The following is a 24659-nucleotide window of genomic DNA, read 5'->3' as shown; positions in this document are numbered from 1 at the left end:
AAAAAAAATCTGAACTTAACTACTGGAAAAATCTTATCACTAAGAGAAAGAAAGGAGATGTTCAATTGGTAAGAAACGAGATGTCCAAGTGATAAGGACATGTTCACATGAACGAAACGAAGTACGTACGGTATGAGAGATACTTTTTGTTCATTAATTTATTTTTCTTTTTAATCTACTTTTGTTTTGCAACTTCTTCCTTTTTCATATGTAAATACACAAGTAATAAACTCTAACGAATTTTCCTAAAAAAAATGTTAGTTTCACAAAGATATCGTGTAAAATCATCTAACAATCAGAAACCATGGCAAAATGATTTTAAAATAATTATAACCAAGGAGGCCATAACAAAAACGAGAAAAATCAAATTTACGGGCTAATCTAAACTATAGCCCGTGCTTGTAGAACCAGCCCAGTAGTCTATTAGTTATGCCTTTGTTCTTTTCTGGCTCAGAAGCAATCAAGCGTTTATAAACCTAATTCAGCAAACTCAAATAAAGTGCTGCTAATACATACACGCAGCAGCATTCAATATACGTTGATTGACACTTCACTAGTATACATTATTTTAATTCTTTTTAAAAGAGATTCTTATCTTTGAAGAACATTCTTTTTCCCTAAAAAAACTGACTGTCGTTGTGCAGCTACTATCACTTAGATGAATACAATGGGCGTGTTGGAAAAAAAAATCAACTGTTAAATAAGTGCAGTGAAAATGTTGAATATATGAAAAAGATATGTGGATTCAACTTAGTTGAATATATTCAATCCTTTGAAAGCATAAAAAATGGATCTCACAAAGTCACTTTGGATCATTGTATGCCGCACAAAACCAAATAAACTTTTGAAATTGTTTTTTCTTTTTTTTTCTTTCTTTAAATACAAAATTATAAGATTGACACAAGTGTCATTATATAATTGGCTTTCTACATTTTATAGACTTTATTTCACCCTAGTTAATGAGATTAATTATTTTATACCAAAAAATATGATGTAATAAAATAAACTATATAAAAATTCATAACTTTTATTTTCTATAAATAGAGACTTGGTTCATTTGATTTGGACACAGAAAAAAACTATTTTTGACTATAATATTGCTATTTGAAGTTTTGTAGTGTTATTTATTTTAATAATAATATTTTAAAAAATTTACAGATCTAAATAATTTTTAATTTTTTTTATTTAAAACAATGTTATTTTAATTATTTATGCTAATTATAATCAAAATTATTATTAATATGTAGTTACTTATATACAAGATAAAAATAAATTAAAATAGTGGGATAAAGTGTTGAATTTTATTAAACAAAACTATTGTATAGGTTAAAAATAAAGTGGATGTTGAATAATTAGGTGAATAAAAAAATGATATGGAATGTTAAAAGAAAAAAAAGGATTATATCATATGGTTATATATAAACCACAAGATGATGGTCTATGGTCTATTGGTAGACGGATTGGAGAGCCAAACAATCGAGGATCTGAAAATATCCCAATACATTTTATTTTGTGGCCACATAAATATGAAACAATGCTTTGGATTTCATTTGAATACCAAAAAGAACGAAGATCTATTTGAACTCTTTCATAAATCTGAGATGCTCTCAGGTTAATTTTAAAAAATATTGTTATATGTATTTAGTCATATATTTAGTCCTAGTCATACATATAAACTTAAATGGTCAATCATGATCTCATGTACAATTTACATGTTATGAAATGTTGGAGCTATTATACAATATTACGACAAGGATTGTAGCTTCAAGAACTAGTTTATAATATAACCATTAAAAAAAAAAACAAACAAACGTGTTCGGTTTTCTAACGCTATGTAATGTTTTAAACCAAAAACTATTCGTTTTTATGCGGCGACTGGCTTTGCACCACCTTGTCTGCCAATACAAATCGATGAGTTATTCCTCCCTATCTACTTAATCATTATCATATATAACAATAAACCAAAATCACTATGTTCTTAGGAAAATGTCAAATGTAGTTCTAGAAAACAATAGTATAATATAGTCACGAAAGCCATTAAAAAGAAAAGTATAATATATAGTCTATAGAGGATATTTAAATTATTGACTGTATACTTTTTTTGTACGTAAATTTACTGTACATTAAATTTGGCTTGACCAACGATAAGTGCAAAATCACGTGGTTTTGAAGAGCGTGCAAAAAAAAAATTAGCACTTTTGTACTCCCTCCGTTTTTTAATATAAGTCGTTTTACACATATGCACGTAGATTAAAAAAACCATTAACTTTTTATATTTTCTAAACAAAAACATCATTAATTATTTAGAAAAATAGAAGATATATTATCATTGGTCATACAATATTAGTTATTAATAAATTTTACATAGAAAACCGAAAACGACATATAATTTGGAACAAAATTTTTTCTACAAAACGACTTATATTAAAAAATAAAAAAAGTAGTTATAAACATCAATTTCAGTATGCCTTAACGGCTTTACGTTTTAAGCATATCTCATAGTGATAATTAATAAACTACTGATTATTTTGTAGTTATATAGATGTTGGAGCTATACAATGATGCCCTGCAACTACATACTTATACGTCATATATATACATTACATATTAAATACTCCTTCTGTTTCTAATAGATCCATTTTATAGAAAAAAAATTGTTTTAAAATGATATATTTTTTACATTTTTAAAACATTAATTAATAAAAAATGTATTTTTCAAAAAAATATTATTGTGTTTAATAAAATCTCATTGGTTAAAAATTATTGAAAATAGTTAATTAAGAGGAAAACAATGTATTGGAAAATACAATTTTAAATGTTTTTTTAATAAGTGTGAAAAAACTATAACATGAATCTTTTAGGAACCATCTTTTAGGAACGTAGAGAATATGAAATTCATGTTTCCCTAGACCCCTAATTTATGACAGTCTTCTTAGGGTCTGACTGGTTCAACCGCAGCGGTTGCAGTTGCGGTTGCGGGAGTTTGCGGATGCGGGTGGTTGCGGTTTCTAGCGGTTTTACGAGATTTGTACGACTGGTTCTGCGGTTAAAAATTGGTGCGTTTGCGGGATACTTATGACTGGTTAACTACCAAATGCAGCCGCGGTTAAATGATAAATTAACAATATTTACATTTTATACAATTATAAAAATATCAAAAATAATAATATTATAATAAATATAAAAATTATATTTAGAAAGTTATAGTTTAAATTTTTTAAAAATATAGAAAATATTTTTATTTTAAAGTTTTATAATATTAATTAAAATATAATAGATATATTTTAGCATTTTTATAATTCTAATTTAATTTTTTTATTGAATATTTTATTTTTGTATTTATATTGTTTTCGAAAAAAAAAAAAATTATCCTCCCGCAACCGCCCGCAACCGCAAACGCTAACTGGAACCAGCTTTTGAATTTATGAGGTTCAGAGCGATTTGGAGCGGTTTAGAGCGGTTTGAGCGATTGTTGCAAAACGCCAACAACCGCTACCAACCGCAAAAGCTGCGTTTGCGGGTGGTAGCGGAAAAACCAGTCATACCCTTAGTCATTGACTCATTGCTTACGCATTGCTAATTATTTTACTTCTCCCACAATTTTCTTCTAGAGTTGATTATATTTTATTTGTTGCCATCTCAAGGTAACACTAACTGATGTCATAATTGTCTAGAATTATTTCACCAATGTAGATATATGTATACCGAGATGGCCTAGTGCGAAGAAATTATCAGTTGATGACTTCATGTGCAAATTTGATTAGTGCTCTGTAGTTTTTGGAAGTATATATCGTATTCCTAATTTCTTATTACACACATTATTTCATTTGCTTGACTTGTATAAAGTAACAACCAAATCGCTTACGAAACTATCAATAACAATTTCAACCTAAAAGAGGAAGATCAGCGTTAGAATATTTTCACTACAATTTCAACAATCAAATCACTACAAATATTTATATAAGAGTTTCAACATTTTACATGATCTAGAGAATTTCCAACATTTTACATCAATAGAGAATGTTCTTTTCCCCGATAAAATAGTTTTAAGAGTGAGATATCTAGCTAATATTTACCTTATATTTTGAAGATTAATTATTAATTAATTTGATTAGCGTTAGTTAATATCATAATATGCATCGTTCGTATAAAATGATTTGTTAATTGTATGGCCAAAAGGCTTTCTGTTTAAATTGTCGGAAACCCGACAAGTCAACTAGACCACTCGTGTTGACTGGTAAGTAACAGGAAAGGAATTACGAAATCAATACTGTGACAAGAAATTTTAAAATTAGGAGTAAACCTCTGGTTCGATATGTGACTCCTCCCCGCGACTGGCGTTTTACTTTTGTGAAAGGTCAAACCCTATGGCCATGGGACAAGCAGACACTGACGACCAGATCTGTCTTTATATATATTTTTAGCCTTAAGGATCATGCCAATTAATTTGTGTTACAAAAAAAAAAAAAGATCATGCCAATTTAAAATTAAAAAAAAATTATCTTTGGCTCTTCCACAGTTGAATACCTCGATGGTCAATATAATCACCTTTTAGAAACAGAGAGAGTTTTCCCTATTAGAAATCGGGAAAAGTGCCAATTTCGACCCCAACTATTTCAGTCGTACCAAATACGACCCGAACAATTGATCAGTGCCAAATACGACCTCAACTCAATTGTAATTCGAAAAAACTACCCGAACTTCTTAAAACGTGCTTAAATCTACATTGACTCTAACAGAAGTTAGTCAATCGTTAACGAGATAAAACGACGTCGTTTGATATACGAGGAAAAGTGCCAATTTCGACCCCAACACTCTCGGTCGTGCCAAATAGGACCCGAACAAATGGACAGTGCCAAAACTGGTCCCAACTTAAATATAATTTAAGAAAAACTACCTGAACTTCTTAAAAGGTGCATAAATCTACATTGACTCTAACAGAATTTAGTCAACCGTTAACAAGATAAGAAGACATCGTATATATATATATCTATCTATCTATTTTTTTTAAAAAAATATGTTCATTCCGGAACTCAAACCGTGTTGTGATACCCTTTTAAATGGGCACACTAACAACTAGATAAAAGTAACTTTTTAAAATACTATTACAAATTTGAAATTATATAAACTACTATTATTCTTCGTCTTATCCAATTTAAAATTTTGGTGACAATTTTTCCTGATTTATATAAATACATTAACATGTTTTTCTTATTTATCATATCTTTAATAAAATTATATCTTACTAAAATATAAATAATAAAATATTTATTATTATACGATCTTAAATATGCTTAAAACTTTGAATTTATTTATACAATTTTCTTATATAAATTATTTTTAATTTTTAAAATTAATCGGATTTTTTTTTAGTTTTCAAAGTTAATATTATATATTTTGATATTTTGTTCAAAAATGTTAAGAGGCCTTTTACCTTTCTTTCACTAAGATATGTTGTACAAAATATTAGACAAATTAAACAATAACTAAAATATATAAAGCAATCACCAAAGTTTTAAATTGGATAAGAGGAAGAAGAATAGTAGTTTATATAATGGAGAATTTCAATTTGTAATAATATTTCAAAAAAGTATTTTAGTCTAGTTGTTAGTGTGCCCCTTTAAAAGGATATACCAGCACGAATTTGAGTCCCGAAATGAACATATTTTTTAAAAAATGCACATATCAAAACGACATCGTCTTATCTTGTTAAAGGTTGATTAACTTCTGTTAGAGTTAATGTAGATTTAGACACGTTTTAAAAAAAATTGGTAATTATTTTTAAATTATAATTGAGTTGAGGTCGTTTTTGGCACTGATCATTTGTTCGGGTCCTATTTGGCACGACTGAGAGTGTTGGGGTCGAAATTGGCACTTTTTCTCGTATATCAAAACGACATCGTTTTATCTTGTTAACGGTTGACTAACTTCTGTTAGAGTCAATGTAGATTTAGGCACGTTTTAAGAAATTCGGGTAGTTTTTTTGAATTATAATTGAGTTGAGGTCGTATTTGGCACTGATCAATTGTTCGGGTCGTATTTGGCACGACTGAAATAGTTGGGGTCGAAAATGGCACTTTTTCCCTTTCATCAATACTTGTTAATATTACTTTTACTTATTGAATCTTCTGTAAGACCTGTAAATAACCGTTGTTTTTTCTTATAAATATTCCTCTATTACTCTTTCCTTTTCCTTACAGAGATGTCTTTGTGTTGTTACATTCCTAACAAGATTAGTTGAATTTGTGTGTGTAAAATAACAAGATAAGTTTTTTTAAGGCTTTTATAATAACAAGATTAGTTGATAAAAGGTTACAATATGTCCAACTTTACTGGTTACCGGTTCATATCAGTTTATTATAACTTGTTTTTAAAAACAATTCTAATTTGTTAAGTTTATAAGAGCATCTCCAAAAAGACTCTCTATTATAAAGTTTTGCAAACTCTATATTTGAAGTTTCAAGGGTTCTTCTTCAAAAGCAAAACTTTAAAATTTAACTTCAAAATTATTTATAATTTACATTATGCTCCTTATATTTGTCATAATTAATATAAATCCATAAAACTTTTATAGATAACTAGCACACATATAAAAATATTATAGTAATATTCACTAATAAAATCTTATATTAAAATATAAAATTATAAATAGAAATACATAATTCAATATTAAACTACAAACAAAATACCATATTATTACATAAAATTATTTTCTTAATCCTCCATTTTTTGTTACACAAAATTTGTTTGGAAATTTGCTCAGCTATTAGTGTTGTTGTAATATTTAAATTTGTGTAATAATTATGTCTTCATGTATCTACTTAAAAAAATATATTAAGTTTCTTTTGTAATATTATTGTTTTCTAATTCTACTTTTAAAATATTATAAATCTAATTTTATTTAAAAAAAAAATTATGTGTAAGATTTAAATTTATAAAAATAAATTTGGAATATTTAAAATATACAAAAGTTTTAAAGATTAAAACTATGAATGAGAAAATACTTAAGAATCATAAATCTGAGATATAATTAATTATAAGGACCAAGATGCAAATAAAAAGATGAAACTTCAACTTTTAGAGTTTTGAGTAGTGAAACTTCAAATATGAAATTTCACTTTTAAAAACTCTAAATTTGAAGTTTTGAAATTCTTTATTAGAGAACAAAAAACTATATATTTGAAGTTATAAAGTTTCTTTTGGAGATAGCTTTGACTTATAAGTTCAATGCTTTTCAAGCATCGATCATTTGATTTCTTAATTTGTTTTTTTCTATTTATTTTTTTCTTCAAGTCAAAGAAAATATAAAATGGGCTTGCCGCATGCGTACGGAACAGACAACTTAACGACCTTTCTCCACAATTCTCTCTGAATCCTCGTGTTCGTGTTGTGAAGTTTCAAAAAGCTTTAGTTATAAAGTCTTACCAAAAAGCAAAAAGGTCTCATTTATTCTAATTGTTAGAACGTTTTAAGCTATGTTCTACAATGCTTATCATGAAAATAAATATTTACGTGACGGCATTTACAAGGAGTGAATATTAGGATGTACCATATATTCTAATTTGTAAACCTAAATTCATAATTGTAAAAGGGGAGAAGAGAAAACTAAAAGAAAAAGAAAAAAGAAAAAGAAAACAAGAAGAATGATATGTTCTTTTTTTTTTTGAAACACTTTTTTTTTTTTTGAAACACTGAAGAATGATATGTTCACAATGCGAAGATATGTAGTTATGTATCACGTGGCCAACTTTCTGTGTTAAAAACACAGTAAACAAGTTTATGTAACAACGTATTTGAACAGAACATGATAGGACCTTCTTTAAAAAAAAACATGATAGGACCGAAGATCACTTTTAAGCAACTATATTCTCATCTCATCAGTGAGCAGCTCCGTCCAATAATTAGTTTTTTTTTTCTATTTCGTTTTTTAATACAAACTCTAAAATTTATTTATTTTGGGTAAAATAACTCTAAAATTTATGATTGCAGGTATTTCATAAAATCATATTTTCCATATTTCATGCCACCAAATTCGAATATTTATAGTCTTATAATTAATCAGAAAATATGTCAAACCAAGCCAATTTGGAATCAACAATAATTGCAAGCTATTAGATAATATCATAATATATATTGATATTTTAGTGATAATATCAAAGATATTTCCAAACTGATATCAGGTTTGATAAGTTTGTTACTAGTATTAAGCTAACGTTAGCTAATTGAGTTGTCTATATATATCTTGCAATTGTCACATCCCAATACCCTTAATTAATGACTATTATTATTTATTTATTTTCTTAATACTTTAAAATTTTCACGTAAGCCCTAATTGGGTTTACTACTTTGGACTTTATCCAGCCAATATGAAACCTACCTACTCATATCATATCACCCACAAATTGACAAGCATAAACACACATTTCCATCTACCGATCTAGCCCTAATGAAACACACTATTAAAAAAAAACGAAGTGAACACAATGTTGGATTTGTGCAAAACTGTTGCTTGAAGAGATTTGAAGTAAAACAATGACAACCATCACTGCCAAACGGAAACGAAAGAACTTCGCTTCTCTCATGTTTTTTTGGCTTAGATAATGATCTTTCACAGATCCTTTAACTAGCTCCACTATGTTTTTTCTTCTTTTTTGCCATAGTGGTGCTCTTTGATTATTTTTTTTTTGTAAATCTAACTCTTTCATTAATTTGAATATTAACAGTTTAGCAAAAAAACAATGACAAAAATGTTAATCTTCCTGATTCTTTCTTTCCCTATTAAAGCTGATTCTAATATCTTTGGCTTTGTCTTAAATTCACTGTGTATAGTAGCTACTAGCTTCTAGGTCTAAATAGTTATCATTTGAACACAAAAATAGCAGATGCAGTGGTTGATAACAAGATCTGAAAGCTGATGTTTACATTATTTTGCAATAAGATTAATCTTGAGTTTGACAAGTTGAACATTTTAAAGGACATGAAACAAATAATGATAATTATTAAAAACAACATGACAAGCAGATCTAAAAAGAGATTCTGAGCATGAATGAGAACAAACTGAATAGTACTTATTATGTTAGTTTATTTTTGCTACCCTGGTGTCAAAGATTGTATTAGATACAGATATTTTGATAGATATGATACAAAAGGAAAAACAATTATGAAGCCAATAATGTAAAGCTGGAAACTCTTTTTTCCATGTTTAAAACTATGTGAGTATCAAGTTTCAAGTTACAACACCAATTTGTTATTATTATTACTACTTTATTATCAAATCTGTGGGAGAGGAAGAGCCCACAGGTAATCTCCTAAAATGAAGCTGTAAACTTGTCTAATGTTCAAACTGGTGTTTTAATGCCATACGGTGCTCCTATGAGACAATAAAATAGGAGAAAAGAGGAACCTTCATTTTATGATCTCCTCATTTTTTATTACCTTTTAAAAAAAAAATCTGCCCTTTCACACGTATAATGAATCATGTATGGTTTCTATAAACATATTTTAAGATTTTTTATATAATGTGTAAACCTTTTTTTAATTCTACAACTACTTTTTGAGAAAATTATTTATCATTATCTAATCAGAGTTATGTGTAGAGACTTGCATTGCCTATTTAAGCACTCATCATAATGGTTGACGAATATGCGCCAGCACCTCTTTCTTCTTCTTCTCCTTCTCCAATTCGTCTACACGTTTTCAGTTTCTGTCTAAAAGAAATTAGAGGCAAAAAATAGTTTCATTTGTTGTTCCACCAAGACAAATCATATATACACACTCTTAAATTGTCTTTTTGTGATGTGGGCATTGTTCATTTGGGTTTCTCTGCTTGTCATAACCGTCACACACTGGGTTTACAGCTGGAGGAACCCCAAATGCAAAGGGAAGCTTCCACCTGGCTCGATGGGTTTACCTCTACTCGGAGAGACTTTCCAGTTCTTCAAGCCAAACACTACTTCAGACATCCCTCCTTTTATCAAAGAGAGGGTTAAGAAGTGAGTGTCTCTCTTTTCTCGTTCAAACCAATGTGATTAATGCTACACAAATGTTTAAAAACTGTTGTTGATAGGTATGGTCCAATTTTCAAGACCAATCTAGTGGGGAGACCAGTTATTGTATCAGCAGATCCTGATTTGAGTTACTTTGTGTTTCAACAAGAGGGTCGGCGTTTCCAGAGTTGGTATCCAGACACTTTTACAAACATCTTTGGGAAAAATAATGTGGGTTCACTACATGGGTTTATGTACAAGTACCTTAAAAGCATGGTCTTGACTCTCTTTGGCTACGATGGTCTCAAGAAGATGCTCCCTCAAGTAGAGCTGACTGCAAATAAGAGATTAGAGCTTTGGTCAAATCAAGAATCAGTAGAACTCAAAGATGCAACCGCAAGTGTGAGTTTCAGCATAGGACTTCTTTTCTACATAATTCAGATATAATTCTATAGTTTTTTTTTTTGAAGTTATAATCCAATAGTGTTTTAATCCTTTTTTTGTTAATATGTTGGTATAAACTTATCAGATGATATTTGATCTCACGGCGAAGAAGTTGATAAGCCATGATCCAGACGAGTCATCAGAGAATCTAAGGGCTAACTTTGTTGCTTTCATTCAAGGACTCATCTCCTTCCCTTTTGACATTCCAGGCACAGCTTATCACAAATGTCTTAAGGTGAATGAATATCCAAGAGTCATTACTTAAAGGATTGATATGGTTTACTAATGCTGGAAAATGATCATGCAGGGTAGGGAAAATGCAATGAGAATGTTGAGGAATATGCTTCAGGAGAGACGTAAGAAACCACGGAAGAACCCAAGTGACTTCTTTGATTATGTCATTGAAGAGATTCAGAAAGAGGGGACTATTCTGACAGAAGAGATTGCATTGGATCTAATGTTCGTCTTGCTATTTGCCAGCTTTGAAACAACTTCTCTCGCTTTAACTTTAGCCATCAAGTTCCTTTCAGATGACCCTAAAGTTCTAAGACGTTTAACGGTCAGTGATAGGGATTGAAAAACCATAAATCTATTAAAAAGAACTGACCAATGTCTTCTTGTTTTTAATCAAACATATGCTAAACTGTGTTTATCTTCATTAGGAAGAACATGAGACGATTCTGAGAAACCGGGAAGATGCAAACTCCGGACTTACATGGGAAGAATATAAGTCAATGACTTACACATTTCAGGTTGCTTAAGAGTTCCATAAAACTAATGAATGATAGTTTCCTACGTTTCAATACATGATTCTTAGCTGACTAATTAAGTCTTATATTGTGTAACTAAGCAGTTCATAAACGAAACAGCAAGACTAGCAAATATAGTTCCTGCCATCTTCAGAAAGGCGTTGATAGATATAAAATATAAAGGTAAGATAGATAAAAAAAAATATTTTTTTTTTCGAATGATAAACCCAACCTCTTTTTCATATATTATCTATCATTTAAGACTTTGTCAATGATGCACACAGATTATACGATACCAGCCGGCTGGGCGGTGATGGTCTGTCCACCAGCTGTACATTTGAATCCAAAAAAGTATGAAGATCCCTTAGTCTTCAACCCATCGAGATGGGAGGTGAGGTCAAACCTTTTTATTTAAGTTTACTTCTACTCCAAGTTAAACTGAAACTTTTTTCTTATAACAAACTAGAATTTAAAAGTGGATATCATATACAGGAATCAAATGCTAACGATGCGTCAAAGCACTTCATGGCGTTTGGTGGTGGGATGAGGTTCTGTGTTGGAACTGACTTCACGAAATTGCAGATGGCTGTGTTTCTCCACAGCCTAGTAACAAAATACAGGTACGAACTTGTTATAGTACTCTCCTAAGTCATATGCATGTAAAGTGTTAGAAAAATAAGGCTGGTTTTGGATTTTTTTTTTATCAGATGGGAGGAGATTAAAGGAGGGAATATAGTTCGAACTCCAGGATTACAGTTTCCAAACGGTTACCATGTCAGACTCCATAAGAAAAATATACTAGAGAATGAATGACAAGTAAAACGAAGCTGTTATACATCTTGAACACTAAGTTAAACGGGGGAGGATGTAGCTTGAATCTATATGTCTTAATTAGGTTAAGGATGAGAAATCAGCTACAAATTAAGGTGAACCACACAATTTTGATTTCAAGCTGTCGTGTGTTGGGTCAGAAACTGTAATATGTATAGTGTTATATATTTGATCACAGACATTTTAACTCCAGACATGCATCAGGAGATTTTTTCAGTGATGGATGATATAAAAATCTTACTACTACATAAATTATCCTTAAACGTTGTTCCAATACATATATAAAAAAAATGGTTCACATATAAATCAAACTATCAAATAATCCACTCAATCAACTTCAGTTACAGTTAGAAAAACAAAAGGAGCAACACAAAAAGGACAGTAACACCTTTTTTAATAAAAAAAAGAGAAGTGATGTTTGAAAATCAACAAGTCCACCTGGACGTCTCGATGCAGTCTAAGTGATGGCACCATTTGCAAAGTTTGTTCCCATTCTCTCCTTTGAGCAGCATCACAATCCCAACCGCTAAACCCCCAACGACCAAAACAGCAGCGATAAAGAACAACAAGTACTGGCAAGGGTTATACTTTGATCTGGCACGAGGAGCACCGTACTGAGAAGGAGAATTGCCGGACTCTTCCCACCCGTACTGAGGCCTGACCAGTATTACAAACCCGAGGAGAAATCCGGTCAAGAACCCACCAATGTGAGCAAAGTTGTCGACCCAAGGAAGCAGGCCTATTGCCAAATCGATTGCCACTATGAACAAGACTGTGAACAAAGCTGCCAGCTGGTAAAATTCAGAAAACGTTTGTTAATACAATGCAATGCTAGTTATATTATGAAGGAACGTGACATATGGGTACCTTGTTGGCGTAGATGGTCCAGTTGGTGAGAAGCTCGGATAACATAGCTCCAAGGAGTCCAAGGAGAGCTCCTGAGGCACCAACGGAGATACTGTTTTGAAGGAAGAGTGCCGAGAGGATGCTCCCACCCAATCCAGCTATCAAGTAGATAAGCCCCATTCTTACTGCATTAATCATTTTTACAAGTTACATATTGAATACATGAAATAAAAGAAGAGGCATGACCATGAGTTTCTACTTACTGAATCCAAACTGCTTCTCAAGGCGGAAACCGATGAGGACCACATTGAACATATTAACAATGAGGTGAACGACACCGGCGTGGAGCCACATAGACGTGACTAGCCTCCATTTCTCATTACCGTTCACGACTTTGCTCCGATCCAAAGCTCCCATTTTCTCCAATCTGAAACCACAATGGGGGTTGGAATCATCAGACCGACCAATCAGTAATAACATGGAATCACTACTACAATCCTCAAGCGTCAAAGGTTCAAGAAACAGAGAAAAGGATTACGTGGAAGAAGATGGGCCCAAGAGAGGGTTCTCTCTGAGAGGCTGGAACGAGAACCTACGGAGAAACCTTGGCACGCAATCTCCGTTGGCGCCAGCAACCGTCTTGGGGCAGTCGTTGATGAACATGACAACGATGAAGACGGCGATACAAGCCAAGACGATGACCGGAGTTAGCCATGCCGTCCACTGGGTGTTGTTCCCTCCGTTCTTACTACTCGGCATGGTCTCTTCTCTGTACGTACAAAAGAACAAAACACAGAGTTTTATTAAAATCAAAAGATCAACAGATATTGAGACAGGAAAGATCAATGATCAGAGATTCAGACAAAAAAAGTCTTTAACATTAAATTCTCTTTTTTCTGAATTTTGGAAAAAAAAGAGAATTAAACCGTTGAATTCGATATAACGTAACGGAAACAATCTTATTTACCAGAGTATACTCACAACGTTTTATTATCTCTAAGAGAAATAACGTTCAAGGAGTTTTGGTGGTGGTGGTGGTGGTGGCAAGGCAGCTCCTCCTTCAAGATGTTTACCTTTTATCTTTCTGATCAAAATCTCAGAGAGGAAATAAATCTCAGACGTGAAATCAAAATTGGTAATGTTAAATAATATTGATTTATTAGTTTTTTAAAAACGTATTTCTGTTATCTTTATAGTTTGTTGAGAATATAAATATTCGTGAGGGAGAAAAAGTCCACGGGTGAGATGTCACTAATAACTTTACTAAAATAGACTCTCATGATAATGTGCCTGCCACTATTCATTTTTAATAACAAAAACAAATGGGATACAGTCTGAAACCTGATTCGGATTTGAACCACGTCCAATAACAAATCCGGTTTACCACACCGGTTAGAACATGAATTTCAGACACATTTGTTTGTAATAAAGTAAGTTTATAACCCATCCGTACGTTTATCCGAAATTAAAAAAACAAAAAAATGAAATAAGCCGCGTACACTTGTCCGGTTGTTGACTGTTGACTAATGGACCACATGAATGATTTTTTTAAAATTCAAAATATCAAAAATATTAGTCGAAAGAGATTTTCTGTTAATTTCTCTAAATCATCTTTCTTCATCATCAATCATCGTCTTCTCTCTCCAGCTCGATCGAATTCGAAACCCTAGCAATCCCAATTTCGATTCCTCAGATCGAAATTTCACCTTTTTATGGCCTAACCCTTCCCCAATTCCATCGATTTACTGTTGGGAAGGAAAAAAAAAATGTCAACGGAGAATAACAACACCTCATCGCCGCCGCCGCCGCCACCGTCATCAGACGCCATCGATCCAGCGCCTCTGCTTCTGAGCGGCGACGAGAACGAGGGAAGCAACGGCAACGGAGGAGGAGAGCAACGGAGATCCTCCTCCGTGAGGAGACCGGGGCTGAGGGAAGCCGCGAGGCTGCTGAGCCGCGCGAGCAGCGGCGGAGGGCGCGCGATGCGGGAGCCGTCTATGGTCGTGAGGGAGGCGGCGGCGGAGCAGCTGGAGGAGAGGCAGAGCGATTGGGCCTACTCGAAGCCCATCGTGGTGCTGGACATCGTGTGGAACTTGGCGTTTGTGTCGGTGGCGGGGGCTGTTCTGGTGATGGCGAGGAATGAGCATCCGATGATGCCGCTGAGGGTTTGGCTGTTGGGGTATGCGTTGCAGTGCGTGTTGCATATGGTTTGTGTGTTGGTTGAGTATAGGAGGAGGAATAGGGTGAGGAATAATAGGACTCCGAGGTCACGTTCTTCTTCTTCTTCGTCTTCTTCCTCGATGGAGGAAGATGCTTTGGGTTCGCATGAGGAGGTCTTGTCTCTCGGGCAGATTGAGAACGAACGCAGCAGGTTTATAAGAGTTTTTGGTTTATGTAGTGGTTTCTTAGCTATCTTTATGCTCCTTAATGCATTTTATAATTTAATTGAGATTAAATGCTACTTCTTGGGGGTATTAGATAGTTACATTAGGTTCACTCCTAAGGGGATCATAAACTGATTCAGCAACTAGTAAGTTAAGTTCCATGTTTTGGGTTGATTTTTTTAATATCTTATTTTTTTACCAAAGCAGTGTTGCAAAGCATCTGGAATCTGCAAACACAATGTTTTCATTCATTTGGTGGATCATTGGATTCTACTGGGTATCTGCTGGTGGCCAAGAGCTAGCACAAGAATCTCCGCGGATTTACTGGTTTGTTTATTCATAAGTGTGTTAGTCTTATTATCATTTCTGAATGCCTTGCTTATGTTTCAGGCTGTCTGTCGTCTTTCTTGGTTTCGATGTGTTCTTCGTTGTCTTCTGCGTTGCGTTGGCCTGCGTTATTGGCATTGCTGTTTGCTGTTGCCTCCCATGTATCATTGCAGTTTTATACGCTGTTGCGGATCAGGTACGTGTCGTAGCCAATTCATCTTATATCGTAATATAAGTCAGCTACGTTTTGCTATTTGTTTTAACGATGAGAAACAGGAAGGAGCTTCGAAAGAAGACATTGAGCAGCTCACCAAATTCAAGTTTCGAAAAGTTGGTGGCGATGTCAACAAACACGCTGGTGATGAAGCCCAAGGAAACGCCGAGGGAGTAATGACAGAGTGTGGTACAGATTCACCCGTTGAACATACTATTCTGCAAGAGGATGCAGTAAGTATACACTATAACTCATTTTAAAGATCAAACATAATGCTTTCTGATTCTTGTGATTTTGTAGGAATGTTGCATCTGTCTCTGTGCATATGAAGACGGAAGCGAACTAAGGGAGCTCCCTTGTGGTCACCATTTCCACTGCTCATGCGTAGACAAGTGGCTTTACATTAACGCGACTTGCCCGCTCTGCAAATACGACATCCTCAAGAGTAGCAACTTGGATCGTGAGGAAGTCTAGAGGAGGCAGCTTTTGCTTATTCATAGACCCCCCCACACAACATTTGATCAGGAAACTTGGGGTCCTAAGGAAAAAAAAACACGACTGGTGTTTTTTTATATATATGATGCATTGTTTGTTATTATGATATCTCTATACAAATTATTATACTTTTGTTTTTATGTTTTGGATTGGAAAAGAATCAGGTTTGTACATGTATATCTCTATCCTTCTTTCATTTGCAGCCACTTTTTTTGTATTACCTCTGTGTTGACCTCGAATTGTTAAGAGATTTTTCATGATCATATTGACATTTCATCATCTGGAGATTTTGATCTTTGAGTTTGTAACTTGTTCGAAGAAAAGCAAGGCTGCAATGATGTGTGTAAAGCTATTTATTCAATGAAGTAGGAGACTGGTTCGATACATGGAAAATAAAGCAAACACTAGATGACGTGTACACTGCGAAGTCCATCACATGAATGTAATCTCTTACCTGTTTCAAACATCCTTTTTAGCTTACTAAAATGACAATTCATTACTTTATTATTATAATAAAAAGCCGTGCAAAGCTAGCTTTTTCATCAAGCATCAGAGAGCGAGGTATTTAGAGATCTGATTTAGAATTACCGCACTGCCATCCTCGGTAGGATAGTCATGTCCGTAGACGTCCCACAGCCACTTGTTGGATATAAGGCATAAGGTTATTGGGGATTCCCTTTGGATCCTCACCAATTCTGCCACAGCAATCTTGTTGGATATAAAACAAGGGTCTAAAGATGCAATGTTCAGTAAGTTACAAACTCACTTTCTCTTTTGCAGTCAATTCTTGCAATCGCTTACTCAAATTCTCTTCAGTTTCCTTACACTTTGACATTGAAGCAATCTCTCTCTCTCTCTCTCTCTCGTTCTTCAAGTTCTTTTGCTTTCAACTTCAAGTTATTTTCTTTTTCATTAACCTTTTCCTCTCTTTGATTCAGGCATTGATTCTTCTTTTTCTTGAAGCTTTTTCTCCCATTCATGAAGGTACTCTCTTTGCTTGTGGAATGTCTCTTCATATGATTCTCGCTTGTGTTGCAAAAGATACAAGTTAGACTAACAAAAAGCTTTAAATATTACAGTCGTATAACGAATATCTATGTTTATTCTTTAGCAAATGAAAGCCGCTCTTGTTGCAGGACCCTCTCACGAGTCTCTACTTCCTTCAATCTCATTTCCAGCTCAGAGCTCTTCCTAGTTGCCTCTGCGAGTTTGCTTTCAGCAGAGTAAATCTTACTTTCCACATCAGAAGATATACCGGTAACACTAGCAACCAGAGCATTTGCTTCAGCTAATTTAGCTTCATAAGCGAGCCTGGTCTTGTTATTCTCTTCTTGAATTTCACGAAGAAAGTTCAGAACACAAATTAAGACGTCAAACTAATACAGAACAGAACTAAATTTATTGTCCCAAACAATCAATGCATTACATAAGTATTAAGACAAACGAACCCCCACACTCTCAGATCTAGCTCTTGATTTTGAATGATACCAATGATCCATTAAAAGATTGACATGATTATAATTTATAACTAAGGAAACGTTGAACAAGTGGTTTTTGTTTTACCAGTTTCTTTGTAGTAAATAGAAACACGACTTGGTTTGTGATAACATGTTGCAATCAAAAGATGGAATAGAAACAAAAACTTTGTTGGATGTTGAGGGGCATCTTGGGCGTAATCACAAACAAAAACTCCCACGTTCCGGTTTCCATATCATATACCTCTACCCAGTTTGAGGAATTAGCGACATCCCAGCACCCTCCAAACACTTATATCTTCTTGTCTATCAAACTTGCGGATGCTCCGCTTCGAGCCATCTTCATGGGGGTAGCTCGGTAAACTAAGTGATCGATAGCACTAAAAAACGTGACTTCCGATGTGGGCTTGCCGTCGTTCATGAGTCCACCGATACAATAGACCCCCAAGCCGTCTTCACGAAGCAGGATCCGGCTAGTGGAGCCGGATGCAAGAAGCTCGAATGGTGCACCGGTTTGAGCCGATGTTGCAGGGGGGTGGAGGACGAACCACCTTGGGCATGGATCTTCTGGATACATGTGCATATATACGTACATATATGGCTCCAACTTACCCAGCCGATATCTCATGGCCCTGAGATCGCGGGACTCTGCCACAAACCGGTGGCTCCTGGAAACCGTGGCTAAGGCCACCAGGTCCAGTCTGACACCTTAGACAGGCACTCCAAAGCCACATCATCTGGCAGCGACAATAACCCACACTCCTCCTCCTTCTTCGACTCCAATTCACTACGACTACTGCATCCCCGAATCACACCTTTTCCCTTCATACACGAGAGAGAGCGAGAAGACGGATCCAAGACACGACAGCCGCCTGATTGTGTAATATATATATCTTCAATTATTTTATATACTATTATTATATACATGTTCAGCAGAAATTGTTATATATCATATTTCCTTTTTCTTGTGGTGTTAAATTAAAAAAAAAAAGCATATTTCATACATGGAAGATAAAGCAAACACTATATGGTGTATTAACACTTTTCTTTTATATTGAGTGATAAGAAGTGGTAACTAAATAGAAAACAGAGAGAGTACATTCAAAGCTTCTTCTGGTAACCCCATGGATTGTTGTTTGTCCAATTCCATTGATCCCTGCACATCTCATCCACTCCGTATTTTGCCCTAATTACAATTTAAATCAAATCAATATTTTACCCCTAAAGGCTAAAGCTAATCGTTAATGGTGGATAGAGTAAGCTTACTTCCACCCAAGTTCTTTCTCAGCTTTCTCTGTTGAAGCATAAACTACCGTTGAATCTCCTGGCCTTCTCGGACAGAGCTTCATAGGTATTTTCTGCAAATGTGTTATACGTTTCAACCATTTTTAAACACAAAATATTATATTACCCTTCTGATTTCACTAGCTATGTTGTTTACCTTGCCGGAAGCTTTTTCAAAGGCTGCAACCATTTCTAACACAGAGGTTCCTCTTCCAGTACCCAGATTGTAAGCAGTACAGCCTGATATTTACAGCACATCTTTGAGATGAATCCATCAAAACAAAACTGAACTCTTTTTCACAGTTGTTTTTCTGAGATAGTTACCAATCTTCGGATCAGTAAATAGCTTCCTTAGCGCAGCGATATGTCCATCTGCCAAATCCATCACATGGATGTAGTCTCTTACCTGTTCCAAACATCCCTTTTAACATTACTAAATTGATAAAAACTCATCCAATTCTAGCTTTTTGACCAGGCATCAGGAATTTTACCGCACTACCATCCTTGGTGGGATAGTCATGTCCATAGACATTGAGCTCAGGTTGACGTCCCACAGCCACTTGTTGGATATAAGGCATGAGGTTATTGGGGATTCCCTTTGGATCCTCACCAATTCTTCCACTTTCATGTGCTCCCACAGGGTTGAAGTACCTCAGCAAAACAATTCTCCACTCTGGTTCCGCTCTGTGGATATCTCTAGCTATTTCTTCAAGAAACAGCTGCACAAGAGAAAGGTTTTTACAGACTCGGCATTGTTATCTTTGTTAGGCTTAGTAAACGGTTCTTGCGTCAAGCAAGGTTTAGGAAAATCTCAATGCATCAGCTAGAATTGAGCCACCTTTCAATATTATGGATCCACAACAAAGAGAGGAAAAGACGGGAACTTGGATAAAGAGAGACATATTGATAAAATCTCGAAATTCAGATGTGCTCAAGATTAATATTTACCTTAGTACGACCATAAGGATTTAAGGCTTTTAATTGAAAGTCTTCCACGCACGCATGGAATTTTCTTAGGTTCTCCATAAACGGTCGCAGATGATGAAAACACCATCTGTATACTCCAACAACACACCGATGTACAACAGAACAAAGAAGTAAAAGATGAAATAAACACTTAGGAAGTGCAGTATAAAACACTCATGAAGTTGTAGAATCCTATTTAACCATTTTGCAGTTGTACTTTGACATGGTCTCATATAGATTGATTGTTCCGACCAAATTATTGTCATAGTAGCGGCGAGGGATGCCAACGCTTTCACCCACACCTTTAAGAGCCGCAAAATGGATCACGGCATCAAATCTGATACCTCACAAGAAAAAGAAAACGAAATCAAGCCAGGCACAATTCACCTAAAACAATTGCAAACTTTGAAGGTAAGAATCTAACAATAACATACCTCTGCTTGGAAAAGAGTTTCTCAATATCCTCTTTGTTTCTTAGATCACCCTGTAATCAACCAACACCGAACTTTTAACCGACAAACAAAGTTATAAAAGCAAACAACTACAAGTCTAAAGGTCACAGAAAGATGCTACAGTTCGTCCATTTGTTCTTGTGAACCAGACAGAGAAAATAAATTCAGATTATTTGCATGAACTCTCTGTTTCGAACTCAAGCTAGGCTCTAAACAAAATCAGCACTCACTGAGCCTCGTCAAACCAAGCAAGCAGAAGTACAATTTCTCTAAACCAAATCAAAGCAAGAGAAGTAATACTTACCAGAATAAACTCGAGCTTCTTGGAGAGATCAGGACCAACGAGCTCCCTAACCCTATCGACAGCTTCGAGAACAGAGTTATCAAGATTATCAATGATGGAAACCTTAAAACCCTCTTTCAGAAGCTGAACAGCAGTATGTGTCCCGATGAACCCAGCACCACCAGTAACAAGAATGTTCTGCTCCATGGAAGAATCCATTTCCACAAATTCGACAAAAGAAGTTATCAAAGAACCCACTTACCGATTTCAAATCTTTCTGCACTTTAAACTATCCTTTCTAGATAAGAGAAGGGAGATATCGCAGCAAACAGAGAGGATGAAAGGGACAGAAGGAAGAAGACACAAGAAAGTTGGGCTCATATTTAATGAGTTTTGTAGCTTTCTTTTACAAGTTGATAAGAACGCACAAGGATGTTTTTGTTGGTTTCTATACAAAAGCGGCACTGATGATAATGACAAAGTGATGGTTCTCGTTGAGATATGATGATGCCTTTGATTCCTCAATTGTCAGTTACGACGTATTGATCGTGAGTTTTGTCTTTTTGGTCTATTTTTGTTAATGTTGAAACATAGTGATTACCAAATCCATGGGGTAATTTGACAACATAGTTATTGTTTTCTTTTTCTGGTAAATCTCTGAAGTTTTATGTAATATTACTGTCATTCACTAATCATCATTTTTTTTACTGATATGGCATGACGCTACAAGTTGGATAATGACGTTGTACCATCAACATTATTTGCACTGGTTGTCTAATGGACATTATCTTAATAGACCTAGGCTAACTTTACTATAAAATTTGATGACCCGTGTTGTTATTGTTACCGAGGTGAAGAAGTGAATCATTTAACATACCCGGTAGTGGCTCATGTAGCATGTATTGTAATTGTAGCAGAGAAGTATGAAGTCCTTGAGTGGTACGTTCGGAAACTGTTACGGCCAAGAAAAATATGGTTAAGTTCTAAGACGCTATGAAGTTTTATATTCAGCCAAGACTTGTGATCTCACAGTTGCTTTCGCAGTCATCAGTTGAATCTGGGACTGAGGTAGAACTCGGGATCCTGGAAAAACCTGCAGAGGATATCAGTCTTGTCGGCTGAGAGATCTGTGTTTGCTAGTATGTCTTCTTTGGATGTTTTAGCGGTTGCGTCGATTGAACCGATAGCTTGGTATAGCTGTAACCAAAAGGTGACATGCGTAAGCAGGACTAATCGTGAAGCGGTTAGAATCACACACGCACAAGGTAAGAGTGTTAAGTAAGAATCAAAAATGGAAGTTTTATTGCTTGAAAAGTAAAACATCACCGAGTTTGCATCATGTTTGTCAATGTTGGGTATGGATGTGAGAACTCTGATGAACGTGTCTGTATCCTGGACAGCTCGCTTTCTCTTCACATGACAGGAAAAAAAAGATTTAGAGGTCGTCAAATCAAATACTGAAAAAGATTCTTAACAACGAGGGGGTCTTTGAAGACCTACCTCAACCTTGACCTTAGACGCCACCTTCTGTTGCTTGCACACTGCAGCTCAAGTTTCACTCAGTTGATCAGAAAAAGCGGTAAGAGTATATCTAACTAACACTAAACGATGAGTTTTACTTACTCCCGCGAGACTGAGAAAACTTAACAATCTTCTCGAATCCCATCTCAGCATCAGTGACTAGTACAAACGCAGGTTTCCCAAACTCCATCTCATATCTAATTGAAAAGAATCATCCAGCTTCATTTTCAGCAAAGACAAATACATGCAAAAGTAATAAGACGTCTAGGCCACTCACTGGAAGTAAGATCTTATGAAAGAATCATTCTGTTCTTTAGTTGAAAGTGTGGCAACAACGTAAAGTCGCGCAAACTGCGTTTTCAGCCTCTTGACTCTGCAGAGACAAATAAATCAGAAAAAAGACAGACTAATAATAGGAGACCAGAGTTGAAAGTAATAACCTGTTGAAGAAGGAGCCAACATTGCAACAATCATCCCACTTTGTCACAAAAACAAAAGCAATAGACACGCCTCCACAATTGAAGATCAGATCCTACCGCAAACCAAAAAGCAAGTGATTCTTTAGCTACTACCTTAGATTGAATCGTCTAAGGAGAGGGGAAGGGGTACATTACAGGGGAGATGGAGACAAAGTTAAGCCTCAAAGAGTTTGAGCTGAGATACGCTGATATGAAACTGATCAGGGAAGGGTGCTGCTCATCCTTCCACGCATTGCTCATTATACAAACACCAGCAGCACTCCCTGACATACATCAACAACATTACATATAAAACGCATTCTGGTGTATAATCTACGGATTCTAGTGTCAATGAGCTATGAAATTGCAATCTAACGGCCCTGGAATGCAAGAGTGATTATAGAAATTGAGTAAATCCCTAGATTCGATTCGATCGGAGCAATCGAACACACATATCGGCTAATGACGGAGGGGATAGGGAGTTTAATCATAACGAAGTAAGCGGTTAGTGATTCTCAGATCCGATTCGATTCGATTCGTGAGTGAGTGTATATAGAAGGGGGAGGTATGGTGTCTCGTCTGACGAATCGACGCCAACAATAGCAAACCCCTAGAGACTATAGTGATGGAGTAAGCTCAGCTAGAAGTGAGTACCTAAATTCGGGAGAGATGGCGGAGGTTGATCTGTGGAGGGACTGTGGCTTGATCCCGAAGTCGCCATCGACGAATCTCAGAGACTTTTTTGAAGACGGAGGCAAAATTTGGCGAACGATGGGAAAGGAAACTGAATTTGAATTATGGTGGTCATTTGTTTATTTTGGAGATGGTAAATTTATTTGGCGGTTGATGAAAAGGATGTTTATTTACTCACTTATTTATTAAATAAAGTTAAATTTTTGTTAAAAGTATTATTCTTTTGGTACGATTGACTTGTACAATATGTTTTGACTTTAATAGTGCGTTCATAATAAACCTTTGAACGTTTTTTTTGTTTAGTTAATTATGCTATTACAAATGATGAAAAACATTAGATAGACGATATTACATCCGACAATTCTACATGTTTTATGAAGATTCACGTCTGACTGTATCATCCTGAGTAGCTCTATGAGATCAATTCCTGACGGTACTCCTTGCGCCATGTTAAAGATCTCATATAAGCATTTTCTCTAATTTTCTACATAATTTACTTTCTCCGGGAATTGAAACTCAGACTTCTTCCTGTAAAAATTGCGTTGTCTGGAGTTCGAACCCCAGACCTGAATATAGAAGCCTTTAAACCTTCTTTTGAACGCTGAAAATAAAAAGTATAGTTTCGTTCCAACTAATTAATTGTAATATGTCTAGATATAACTTTTTGAATCTAAAATTTGAAAAGCATTCTGTTTTGCCTGATTAAATGCCAGAAAATAAATCTAATCTCACATCTATCATATTTCATAGTCAAAATCATCTTATAAATAGGAGGCTCAGAACAAAAAATTTCATGTGAATAAAATAGACCTTGCATTGTGAACAAATTAAGATACATGCGGATGAAAAACTAAGACACCTCTTGAGAAAAACAAGCATATGATTTAATTTGGACTTAGACACTATTAATATGTTAAACCCTGTCAACTAACATGATAGAGATTGAATCTATTGACCAAGAAAATCACAATACTCAAACCATTGAATATTACTGTTCATAAAACAAAACTGTGAAAAAAAAACGAGAAAACAATATACGTAATAAGTATTCATTTACCGTGGTTACAATCCTATAATGAAATACAAGCAAAAGATATTGAGAAACTGGAGACTAAAATATAGTAATATATATATGAAGCAAAATAATTGTGCTAAGTTTCTACACATAAAAACGATTCTATCTATTGTGAAGCGGGTTTGGTCCGGCAGGAGCTTCTCTGCCGGAAACTCCATAAATAAGGTCTTTCTTAT

At 34.7% G+C, this 24659-nt stretch overlaps 4 protein-coding genes, 1 long non-coding RNA gene and 1 pseudogene across 6 annotated transcripts; 3 read left to right on the top strand and 3 right to left on the bottom strand.

The window, feature by feature from the left end:
• The first annotated feature begins 7012 nt into the window (after positions 1-7012).
• On the top strand, positions 7013-12007 carry LOC103871984 (cytochrome P450 87A3). The gene is made up of 9 exons (XM_009150323.3): positions 7013-9992; positions 10067-10388; positions 10516-10665; positions 10738-10989; positions 11093-11182; positions 11284-11362; positions 11464-11570; positions 11672-11799; positions 11887-12007. The coding sequence occupies exons 1-9, from the start codon at positions 9796-9798 to the stop codon at positions 11990-11992; spliced, it is 1431 nt and encodes a 476-aa protein (XP_009148571.1). The 5' UTR covers positions 7013-9795; the 3' UTR covers positions 11993-12007.
• Positions 12008-12290: 283 nt separating this feature from the next.
• LOC103871983 (RHOMBOID-like protein 6, mitochondrial) lies at positions 12291-13964 on the bottom strand. 2 transcript variants are annotated; one of them, XM_009150321.3, is made up of 5 exons: positions 13824-13964; positions 13395-13625; positions 13120-13283; positions 12878-13041; positions 12291-12801 (listed from the first exon to the last, which is right to left on the bottom strand). In XM_009150321.3, the coding sequence occupies exons 2-5, from the start codon at positions 13613-13615 to the stop codon at positions 12436-12438; spliced, it is 915 nt and encodes a 304-aa protein (XP_009148569.1). In that variant the 5' UTR covers positions 13616-13625; positions 13824-13964; the 3' UTR covers positions 12291-12435. The 2 variants fall into 2 exon arrangements, with proteins under 2 accessions (XP_009148569.1, XP_009148568.1); XM_009150320.3 differs by having other exon boundaries at positions 13838-13964.
• Positions 13965-14430: 466 nt separating this feature from the next.
• LOC103871982 (E3 ubiquitin-protein ligase At1g12760) lies at positions 14431-16555 on the top strand. The gene is made up of 5 exons (XM_009150319.3): positions 14431-15227; positions 15448-15567; positions 15631-15763; positions 15844-16014; positions 16082-16555. The coding sequence occupies exons 1-5, from the start codon at positions 14623-14625 to the stop codon at positions 16253-16255; spliced, it is 1203 nt and encodes a 400-aa protein (XP_009148567.1). The 5' UTR covers positions 14431-14622; the 3' UTR covers positions 16256-16555.
• A 147-nt stretch (positions 16556-16702) lies between these two features.
• Positions 16703-18756, top strand: LOC103871979. The gene is made up of 3 exons (XR_633607.3): positions 16703-17025; positions 17215-17260; positions 17413-18756. It is a non-coding gene; the product is annotated as an uncharacterized LOC103871979 (long non-coding RNA).
• LOC103871980 lies at positions 18699-21662 on the bottom strand (annotated as a pseudogene).
• LOC103871981 (protein PARTING DANCERS) lies at positions 21421-23571 on the bottom strand. Its single transcript, XM_009150318.3, has 9 exons — positions 23370-23571; positions 22872-22999; positions 22698-22789; positions 22535-22630; positions 22360-22454; positions 22237-22277; positions 22063-22146; positions 21767-21933; positions 21421-21688 (listed from the first exon to the last, which is right to left on the bottom strand). Exons 1-8 carry the CDS (start codon positions 23434-23436, stop codon positions 21784-21786), a joined length of 753 nt encoding a protein of 250 aa, XP_009148566.1. The 5' UTR covers positions 23437-23571; the 3' UTR covers positions 21421-21688; positions 21767-21783.
• Between the last annotated feature and the right edge of the window lie 1088 nt (positions 23572-24659).

Source organism: Brassica rapa, chromosome A06 (assembly GCF_000309985.2).
Source record: "Brassica rapa cultivar Chiifu-401-42 chromosome A06, CAAS_Brap_v3.01, whole genome shotgun sequence".
Taxonomy (NCBI): Eukaryota; Viridiplantae; Streptophyta; class Magnoliopsida; order Brassicales; family Brassicaceae; genus Brassica; species Brassica rapa.
Note: the sequence above shows the minus strand (reverse complement) of the source record. Positions and strands in the feature narration are given on the sequence as shown.

Excerpts from the sequence above, each read along its gene's own strand:
- LOC103871984 (XM_009150323.3), top strand. The coding sequence starts at position 9,796 with ATGTGGGCATTGTTCATTTGGGTTTCTCTGCTTGTCATAACCGTCACA. Across the intron at positions 10,389-10,515 it reads TCAAAGATGCAACCGCAAGT|ATGATATTTGATCTCACGGC; the intron begins GTGAGTTTCAGC and ends TAAACTTATCAG. Across the intron at positions 11,571-11,671 it reads TCAACCCATCGAGATGGGAG|GAATCAAATGCTAACGATGC; the intron begins GTGAGGTCAAAC and ends TATCATATACAG.
- LOC103871983 (XM_009150321.3), bottom strand. The coding sequence starts at position 13,615 with ATGCCGAGTAGTAAGAACGGAGGGAACAACACCCAGTGGACGGCATGG. Across the intron at positions 13,284-13,394 it reads TTGGGCCCATCTTCTTCCAC|ATTGGAGAAAATGGGAGCTT; the intron begins GTAATCCTTTTC and ends TTGTGGTTTCAG. Across the intron at positions 12,802-12,877 it reads GGACCATCTACGCCAACAAG|CTGGCAGCTTTGTTCACAGT; the intron begins GTACCCATATGT and ends GAATTTTACCAG.
- LOC103871982 (XM_009150319.3), top strand. The coding sequence starts at position 14,623 with ATGTCAACGGAGAATAACAACACCTCATCGCCGCCGCCGCCGCCACCG. Across the intron at positions 15,764-15,843 it reads TATACGCTGTTGCGGATCAG|GAAGGAGCTTCGAAAGAAGA; the intron begins GTACGTGTCGTA and ends GATGAGAAACAG. Across the intron at positions 16,015-16,081 it reads CTATTCTGCAAGAGGATGCA|GAATGTTGCATCTGTCTCTG; the intron begins GTAAGTATACAC and ends GTGATTTTGTAG.
- LOC103871981 (XM_009150318.3), bottom strand. The coding sequence starts at position 23,436 with ATGGCGACTTCGGGATCAAGCCACAGTCCCTCCACAGATCAACCTCCG. Across the intron at positions 22,147-22,236 it reads CGTCTAAGGTCAAGGTTGAG|AGAAAGCGAGCTGTCCAGGA; the intron begins GTAGGTCTTCAA and ends TGTCATGTGAAG. Across the intron at positions 21,934-22,062 it reads ACAAACATGATGCAAACTCG|CTATACCAAGCTATCGGTTC; the intron begins GTGATGTTTTAC and ends TTTTGGTTACAG.